The sequence below is a fragment of the Diospyros lotus genome, chromosome 14, assembly GCF_014633365.1.
Source record: "Diospyros lotus cultivar Yz01 chromosome 14, ASM1463336v1, whole genome shotgun sequence".
NCBI lineage: Eukaryota > Viridiplantae > Streptophyta > Magnoliopsida > Ericales > Ebenaceae > Diospyros > Diospyros lotus.
The window spans coordinates 2,804,426-2,814,485 of record NC_068351.1 but is presented as its reverse complement, the minus strand read 5'-3'; the positions used below and the strand labels follow the sequence as shown (position 1 = coordinate 2,814,485).

The 10,060-nt window shown below is 41.1% G+C and overlaps 1 protein-coding gene across 4 annotated transcripts; it reads right to left on the bottom strand.

Annotated features, from left to right (window-relative positions):
* Positions 1 to 1,200: 1,200 nt before the first annotated feature.
* LOC127790425 (protein CANDIDATE G-PROTEIN COUPLED RECEPTOR 7-like) lies at positions 1,201 to 10,060 on the bottom strand. Of its 4 annotated transcripts, none has more exons than XR_008020775.1 (2): positions 8,327 to 10,060; positions 1,201 to 1,512 (listed from the first exon to the last, which is right to left on the bottom strand). XR_008020775.1 is itself a non-coding variant. In XM_052319943.1 (1 exon), the coding sequence occupies exon 1, from the start codon at positions 9,740 to 9,742 to the stop codon at positions 8,423 to 8,425; it is 1,320 nt and encodes a 439-aa protein (XP_052175903.1). In that variant the 5' UTR covers positions 9,743 to 10,058; the 3' UTR covers positions 8,029 to 8,422. The 4 variants fall into 4 exon arrangements, 1 of the variants encoding a protein (XP_052175903.1); XR_008020774.1 differs by lacking the exon at positions 1,201 to 1,512 and adding an exon at positions 1,548 to 1,746; XR_008020773.1 differs by lacking the exon at positions 1,201 to 1,512 and adding an exon at positions 1,773 to 2,884.

Sequence of the window (10,060 nt, the reverse complement as noted above, 5' to 3'; positions counted from 1 at the left end):
CTTGTTTTTAGAGGATCTCTTTGTCAAGTTTATTTGGGTTTTTAAAAGTATGATAATGATAATGTTATCATTGAAGCCTAATAAGAATATTCTATATAATTTTTATTTAAAAATAATAAATAGCCGTTAGTTGTAGGACGTAGCTTCATGGGAATGGAGTGACGGTGGAAAGAATGGTAATTAGGTAATGTGATCAATCAGGTCAGTTGCTCAACTAATACTGATTTAGGTGAAGTTGTCTTTTTTGACTTATACTCGTCATGAATGGCACCGCACGGCTGTGATTTATTAGCCACAATAATATTGCGCCTTGGATTCTCTCTAAAGTCACATTAATTAATCAGTGACTTTAGAGAGAATCAATGGATTTGGTATGAATTCACTTTGACTTGTTGTGTGTAACAACCCAAGTGTTATTTCATGCCGCCCATCATATTCTATTATAATCTTTTCTAATATAAGTTCAGATCAAAACAAAAAAAAAATCCAATAGAAAGCATTATTTTTCTTCTCACACAATTATCAGTAACACTGCTGAGAAAGATAAGAATGGCTATAATATATATATATATATAGGTCACGTGGATCCACTCTTATTGGGCCAATGAAATTCTATTGTGGCCCATTACCTATTTTTATTTAGAATGGTGTACCAGTCCTTGTAACGTTTGTTTATCTAGCATCTTGGTTATTTGGTTGGGCCTACTCTCTACTGGGTTGGACTCACCACCAATGGTACCCAAATGTGTCTTTCCTTTATTACATCTATAGCCTTGTTCGAGAAACCCCGTCCACTCCCAATAAAAGTGGAAATCAACAAGACACGGAATATCAATTCACCTGATTAGTTAGAAGAAATTGTTAGGTCCCACCCTATTGGAGATGGATGCCATGAGTGCATAACATTGATCAGACAGACGCATTTAACAACAATTGCTTTTTAAAATTCCAAGTAATGACAATTGAAACAACAATGCCATGCTAGTGGCTTAGTTAATAGAGAGATCCCCTCGCTTTTCTAAAGTTATATATGAAACCCACTTATTGGAAACAAATCCGACTAGGGTGATAGGCTCACTTTTTTGGCAATAATTATGGTCCACATCAATCAAACATTTTCTATCGACATAAAACCTAACAGAAAGGAATGAGAGAAACAATAATATCAATTTCCCCCACCCTAGGTACACCTTAAAAATAAGAACGGTTCATGGATACAATTGAGGGCCAGTACCAAATCAACCCAATTACCATACAGTTTTCCCCCACCCTAATACACCTTAAAATAAAAAGTTATTCTAGATTGCCAGTTTCAGATTATACGATGCCACTGCATTAATACGCACTACTAACCAGAAAACAACAGTACTAGTGCCATTGGACAATTCAAATGTCATACAAAGAAGCTGAGATGCTCCCTCAGAGAGCATGGAGGATTATGGATGGACAAGATCTCACTCCATAAAGTGTCGCATATTCCACGCCCATGCATTCACATCGACATTGCGCTTCCTTTCAGTGGCACCCGAAGAATATCAGAATTATAACAAAAAAGACACGAAATACAGCAAAACAAAAGAAGCATCTTATAGAATAATAATTTATGGTCGATCTTGAGATCACTCTTGCGCATCCATAGTTATACAAAACGTGGAAGTCACTCGTACCAGTGGTTGTAGAGAGGGGCATAAGCCTTTCGAAGCAGCAGCTAGGAAGTCCCTTGTTGGCTTGCAAAAAAATGATTCCCTCCAGACAGGAAAAATGTCTTTAGTGAAGAACTATAAATAACTTTTGTTGGTTGTTGACCAGCGGAAAGCATGGGAGAAAGATGAACGCATAAAAGAAGAATGAATACCAACTACCTAAACGGAGACTTGACCATTTTACTGAATTTGTTGGGGTAGGAGTAGTTGGTAGGTTAGTTTGATTCGTGGTTTGCTTTGAATAATGTATCAGTACACTTTTAAAATTCAAAGGAAAATTTTTGTTATATTCATAAGATGTTGTAATGAAAGTAAGGTCCAATTTAACGAAAAGGAAGCCTGCAATAACATATGACCCTAACAGTAGGACCAGAAATAGGAAACCAAAAAAAAAAAACTGAATGGTAACATAACAAATTTAAAGCTAACAGTCATCTCAAAAGCTTAATGATAAGGTGAAACTTCCTTATCAGTTTAGACCTTTGAATTTGGGCTACCAAGTCACTTTTAAAGTTTTACATTTGAGATCGCCATTTTTGACGATTCAGTTCATGTCCCTCCCCTTTCCAATATGCGTTAGTACCCTGCAATTTTAAAGTATGATATAGTCCTCTAGTTGCAGCATACTTTGAGCACACCCAGGCCCCCAAATACCTATATTAGGCAATAAAGGATTTTCCATATAGATTGGATAGAATCTACAGTAATACAAGGCAAATATCATGACCAGGAAGTGCTTTCTCTTTCCTACACAAGCAGAACTGAAATGGCCAATGTGCCAACAAACCACACAGCATGACCCAATTGCAAGTGTACAAAAGAAACTTGCCACCAGCCTTTCCTAGTTGCATTTCCTTTTTATTTAACTGAACAGCCTCATCCACCAAAAGTGCATGATCAAGATCAACTTTAATGGAAGCCCTTCAAAAATTATCCAGAGCTTGTTCTTCAATAGTTGAAGGCATCATTAATGACTCCTAAAGCTTCTAGCAGAATCTCCCCCCATCATAAATCAACTTCACTATATGGTTGCTAGTCTTGTCTCCTTTATGAAGAACTTATTTTCTCATGAAGTACTTCTGACCCTCCTAACTTGTCAGTGGTCAGTAAACTTATAAGTCGAATTCCATTTCCTTGAACTTCAATGCATGTGCCTCAACTTTTGCCCCTTACTCCATCCCCTAATGATCAGAACGACAATATTATTGGGAAGCATGACATAGCTTCTTTTTAAAGAATGAAGAATTTATTGCAAAGCATGAAATACCTTCTTTTCGAGGAGGGTGCATGTGCATTAGGAAATAATCCAAACAGACATTTTTTGGATCAGAAAAGAAGTTTCACCAACTTAAAATGCCATTATTGGAATAGAAGGGAGTTGTCTTTAGCAAGGAAGAATCAATAAGGTATAACAAGTACTCTTTCTACTTATTTTTCCTCTTAAAGTTAGCTGCCTAATAACTTTTTCATCTTCAATTCACTCTATTTAGGTTCTTTTCTAGTTGAATTAGTCTAATACTCATAAATAGCAAAGAGATGTATAAAAAGCTTACTTCTAATTCATTGAAAATACTTGTTATTGATCTCTTCTTTCTCCCTTTTCTTCTTGTTTGATTATCTTTTTCTCTCTTTTGCCTTTCAATTTTCCTTCTTTTTCTGTTCTCATCCTTTCTCTCTATGGTCTACAATGTCAAGACTATCAAGGGAAATCATTAAGAGTTCTCTTGTATCTCTTGGGTCTGAGGTTTGAACTTTGAACCCATCCTGCTTCCAGGACGACCCATACCTTTGGCACCAAAAAAAACAGTGGTAACTTGTCACAACCCTAGGGTTTGTTAGGGTTGTGATAGGAATTGGGGGAAGAAATAGAATTGAAGGAAGGGGGAAATCACTAGAAAGAGGGAGAGATATTGAGAGAAAGGGGGGAGAAACAAGAGGGAGATTGTGGAGAGAAATCAGATCTTCATTTCATCAATTCAATCATGAAAATTCCATCCGTTTACATAGCATTATATAGGCATATTTGCTCATAACTAACTGCATAACAGCACCCATGTGCTTCTAACCAAATGCTAAAATATCTAAAAACAACTATTATCAACCTATTATTATATTGCCCTTTTATGGATCATTGGGTCATGACAATTCCCCCCTTCTTGAAAAAGTTCTTGTCCCCAAGAACTTGCAACAAGTAACCATGGCTCTTCATCCAATTCCAGTCTTCTCTATCTGGTTCATCCTTCTTTCCTTCTTTCTCCTAGGTCTCTTCTTCTTCCTTGCTCGTAAGTGCCTAAGATCAATCCCAAGCCTAAATTGCCCCAAAACTTCAATAGGAGAAACTTTATTAAATTCAAGCCCAATACAACCACTCCCTATAATAGTTATCCAATCAAGATTAGTCTCCCATTTATGAACATGATCAACAACTTCCAGACAGACATACCTAGTAGCTGAAACTTGGAGTCCAACGTAAAGACTATCCGTGTCCGTGACCTCCATTAGTAGTTCATTATTGTCCAATACAAATAAGGGTGGCAGATCTACATCCATAGTTGCAGTTATTATCTTCCCTTTCAACCCACAGCTATGCTTTGTTGCAGAAATATCAACAGCATCCTCAAAATGCAGCAATGGAGGATTGTTGACTTGCCTTGGATACTCATACCAAGGCTGTTTGGGAGCATTAGCATTAGGAGCTGCCGCAACTTCAATTCCAACCAACGATTCATCCCTCAATGCAGTAGACAGCAACTTGGATTCGCTAGTGGAAGTAAAAAACAGCATAACAGCAAGAGTTTTATTCTCTTCGATAACACTTTTGACTTCTTCAGCTACCTCCCTTAGCTTTTCCCCAGCTACCATTGGTTTCCAAAATTCTTCACCATTTTGAATCTGTTGCAGGTGGAGAGAACTACTTTCAAAGTCATAACTCGTAGAAGATTTCCTATAAATGAAAGAGAAATCAACATCTCTCTTTTCCGCGAGTGTGACCTGCCAACCCTCCTTAGGCACATCCAAATGTATTAACTCTTCCCTTGGCTGCAAAACAATCTTAACTACTTTTTCTGTCAGAATTTTCTGCTTCCCTGTCGGCAGTCCAGCAACCTCTTCTTCTTTGTGTATGCTGGATTTTTCCTCTATATGAACTTCTTTTTCAAAAGTATTTGATGGTACCTTTGCATCTGCTATCCTATCCACCTGATTGTTACCGATTCCCTTTGGATAATGTCATTCACCACCAATACCATTTCCGATATTGTAGTCACCCTTTTTGTTATTGTTGCTGAAATCAGAATACTTCTTTTTCAGCTCAAAATCTAAAGTAAGCAATGAATCGCTCTTCCATAATCTTGACTTCTCCTTTGGTTGCTCCATTTTTAGGAAGTACTCTTTATTAAAACTTCCATAATAATCCTCAAAGAATTCTGTAAGAAAGCTGTAATGATACTTTTTAGTAAGTATCATTGCAAACTCCTGCAATTGTTCATATAGCATTTGGCCGAATTCCTTATGTTTCCTATTGTTCCCAGCTGAAAATGCAGCCTTCTTTCGCTGCCCTTGAGACTCCATTTGTCTCGTGCATGAATTGCTCCCCATGGTCGACTTCTCACCAATAGAACACTGCAAAGACCAAGAAGCAGGAGTTTTGTACATCCCTCTATTGTTGTCTGAAATTTCAGTTAAAACTAAGTGCAACTTCGGAGCCAACAGTTACTTCTCCCCTTCGATTATGATCAGCAATCGAACTCGGTGGAATAATTTGCTTTGCCTTACTAATAGCACCTGCAACATCCTCGGCAAAATCAATCGTAAATCAACCTGCCCTTCCGCTTCGATGAATGGTCGAACCTTCCTTCAGGGACGTCTTGTCTGCTCGTCCACAAGTTCTGACCAACACTCACTGAATTTCAAACCAAGAGTCACCAAATGAACTGTCAGAATCACATGGCCAAGTCGCCTCCAGCACAGCCTCCCAAATGGATCGACTCAGCTATTCAATCCATTCCTTCTTGTGTCCAGGATTGCTTCCTGTGATCCTTTGCGTTCAGCAGCCTTCGTTAGTGGAACTCCTTCCAATCCCTATTGGGCGATATTTCCGATCGGTGATGTTCAATTCGTTCGCCCAGACTGCTGGACTCACCTTAGATCCTTTCGCTAGTTCTGCCCAATCACCGACCGTAATTTGAAAATGGCTGCGACACCCACTGCACCGCCGTGAGAAAACCCGCTACACAATCGCCAGACCTACTGCAATTAACTCGGTTGCAACACCCACTTCCTTGACTGACCAAACCGCGATCACTTGGAACTCCTGCACTAGTCGCTCACTCCAATCGCGACCCTCCTAGCTGTCCGCATCACCTCCTTCGGCAGACTTTCACACCAATCGCGAATGCTCCTCAGTTCATGTCCCACCTAGTCGTTGCTTCTTCCCATTACTCGAATCCTTCCCAACCCAATTGGTTGGTGTTTTCGATCAGGTTGATGTTCAATTGGTTCGCCCGGAGGTCTGGGTAAGGCCGATGACTGCCTGAGTTCTAGCCTAATTTGCAATCGCTTCTGATTCCAAAAATCACCAGAACTCATTACTACTACAATTGCTACACCCACCGTATCGTGACACTCTCGAGTCCAACCCACTATATTGCGTCACTCCTGAGTTCAAATAGCGACACCCACATGACCACTAATACTTGGAACCCCACATGCAATTGCCTTGATTCGGCCAGTCCACAAGATCCAATCGCGATCATCGTAGGCTTCGAAATTACTGGCTCTGCTTGACCTGGCTATGATAGCCTTCCTCACACATGTCGTCACTCTGATGGAGCTCTCGCAACTTGTCTTCTGCTTACCCAATCACTAACCACTTCTCTACACTACCCGCAAAATTCACTACTCAATCAATTCCGACAAAAGTCATCAGAATCAATTTACCCACAATTGTATGAACCACAACCGAAGAAGTATTGCTCTACTTTTAATCGGCTCGATTACTTCATAATCAGATCGGACAAGGACAACCATCAAATTTCAGAACTCACAGTCGAGGAACCTGTCTCTGATACCAATTTGTCACGACCCTAGGGTTCGTTAGGGTTGTGATAGGAATTGGGGGAAGAAATAGAATTGAAGGAAAGGGGAAATCACTAGAAAGAGGGAGAGATATTGAGAGAAAGGGGGGAGAAACAAGAGGGAGATTGTGGAGAGAAATCAGATCTTCATTTCATCAATTCAATCATGAAAATCCCATCCGTTTACATAGCCATATTTGCTCCTAACTAACTGCATAACAGCACCCATGTGCTTCTAACCAAATACAAAAATATCTTCTAACAACTATTATCAACCTATTACTATATTGCCCTTCTATGGATCCTTGGGTCATGACATAACTCCAAAAAAATTGTTTGATTGATCTAAGAACTAATTTTCCTTCAATAATACTATTAAGAAATGTCAGTACAATTACAATTAAGGGGGAATCAGGACACTTCCTCTTTAATTGATAAGAAAATATATTAAGAGCAAAGAGGCTTCAAGGAAAACCTAGAAAAAACAGAGGGTAAGAAACCCCAAACCAAAAGAAGCCTGTATATCTAGAGAATGGGACAACTTATCAATGGAAAGAACAACAGGCTTTGGACATGAAGGACTCTCATCACTCTCCTCCCTTGTCCAGAAGAGGGGACAGATCCCTTCAAATTAGCAAGGGACTTTTAACACCTTGAAAGCCTCCTATTGTGCTCCCTCCACAAAGGCCACATAGCACAACAGAGGGCAATGCTCCAACCCAATGCAAACTGCAATAAGGACAGGTTCTCATGCCAAGAGATGGACAGAGGCCAAGGTTCTGGGCAACTGGCTAGTAGGTTTTGAATAAATCAATTCTTGAATAACTCCACAGAACAACTAAAATATGATAGAATAGTGAGAAATATTGGTTAAGATCAAAATATTATATGAGAGCATGAAGAAGTATGCCCCTAATGTCCCTAAGACGTCATCTTGCCAGCAATAAGAAAATTTGATGACCAGCTCCCACTCTTCAAACTAAATTCTTGCCTCAAAATGCTACACAAAATACAACCCCAGCTGGGGACCTGTCAGGGTAAGGAGTTGTATCTCCCTCTTCGAGCACATTGCTTGCAGAAGAAAAGTGATTTCTTTCAAGAACTAGCCGAAGGAAACTATTGTCCTTCTATGGATAATCTACTGTGTGATACCATAAGCATGTGAAATAAAAACATTCTCAAACCACGGAGCAGCTTGTATGGATTAGTCAGAAAAAGCAAATCGAATAATCTATACGAGGAAGACAGAGTGTCAACAAACTCTCTAATAAAATTAAAAGAGAAACTAGATTATATTCATACAATTGCCTAATTACAGAGATTAGCACAACAGCATAAAAATGAACCAGAAGAGAAAATGAAGGAAAGCTGCAACTGATTTGAGATAACTACATTTGAACTAATTACGAATGAATTAAATCATGAGCAATGAACTGATGACAAGGTTCCATCAATCATAGATAGGAAACTATTCATAAACACCGAAGATCATATGATCTTATGACAAGAAAACGAAAGGGTAAAACCAGGTAATCCTGCAAAATCTACCTGTGAATTCAGCAGACAATTCACGATGTCCAGGTGTAAGAGCAGCCAAATGTGTGAAGGATGCTAATTAATCAACATATCCGCTTCACAAAAGCCTCAAAGCTCAAACTCTTCATCCCGAAGGGCCATCTCGGCCGCCTCCTCCTCCTCCTCATCAAGAGCAAAGTACTCATTCGTCTCAACTGGCCTGAACATATAGAACATTATCATGTAAAACGCAAGACTAGCAATCTCCTCAGCAGCATTACTCACCCACTGATATTTATAAGCTGCAATTGTCCTGAGAGCAAACACGACAATCCTGGTGAAGTACAAGTACCCAATAACCACCATGTAGAACTGCCTGAAGAGGTTCAATTTTGCCAAGTTCCTCGCCGCCTTCCCGTCTGTCTTAGACGTCTCTCTGAGAGACCGAATTGACCAGACAATTGGGAAAATAATAGCGCAACAGCAGATGATGTCCACCAACAAGAAAACCTGATTCCAGGTAACCCAATCTTTAATAAAGGGCCCGGTCTCGCCGATCACAACCGAAGCCACATTGGCTAAAACTTGAAGCGGAATCACAATCATCAACACCTTCTTCTCCTTCTCTTGTAAGAAGGGCTTCAGGAAAGACCAACCCGTTCCGATCAAAACAATCACAGTGAACAACAACACAACCCTAATAAATTGGAAAAAGTAGAACAACACGTCCCAGCCGTGGGGCGTTCCAGTGACTTTCACGTAATGCATGTCCTCAGCGGCGCAGATCAGGTTCAAGGCCTTCATCAAGAGCAATCCGGCCATGAGGATATGGATCCGGTGAACCGATCGCTTGTTCGTGAGGCAGATGTAGATCCAGAGCGACAAGAAAGCTAAGTAACAGAGCGAGAAGAGGAAGAAGATCGAGGGAAGCTGAGTGCGTCCGGCGGACAGATAGTCCTTCACGCCGCCGTCATCGAGGTTGTAGACCTCGGTGTGGACGTCCATGGTGACTTTGCTCTCTGCGGCGCAATTGGCGAAGAAGAGGCTGTACTCGCCAGGGGCGCTGACAGGATAGGACTGGTTGAAGCTGCTGTGAGGCGGCGGAGAAAGCTCACGGAACGTGAAGAGGTGCTTGATGTAACTGGAGTCGAGAACGCAGAAATTAGGGTTTTGGCGCTGGAGCTCGACGAGGACCTGCAGAAGGGCGTCTTCCGAGAGGAGGAAGAATCCGAGGCGGGAGGGCTCGGGATTGGCCAGCGACGAGACAACGGACACGCCGGAGACGGTGACGGCGACGTGGCCGGTGTGGGTGAATCCGAACTTCTCGAATAAAATCATGGGACGGGCGTCGGAGGAGATCTTCAGAGTCTTGATTTCTGCGGCAGCGGGGGCGAGGAGAAGGGAGAAGAAGACGGCGGCCAGGACCTCCGTGAAGGGCATTTTCGGCATTTAGGAGGGGCGGAGAACGGTGGTTGCGGTGGCGGATCGGGCAGAGGAGAGTGGTGGAGGAGGGGGGAGAGAGAGAGAGAGAGAGAGAGAGAGAGACACTGCTATTAAGTAACAATTATTTAATGGTCGCGTGAAATGCGAGTCTTTGAGTAAACTTTAAGATATTATGAGTGCGATTTTGTGCACGTTACCTTCGTCAATTTGGAGGGCAAATTCGTCAATTTGCCAGCTTTAACGTCTTCACCTTCTTTCAATTTTCGGACAAAACAAATGGTTTAATTTGGCGCGGCCCAATGTATTTGCCCGCCGACCACCTTC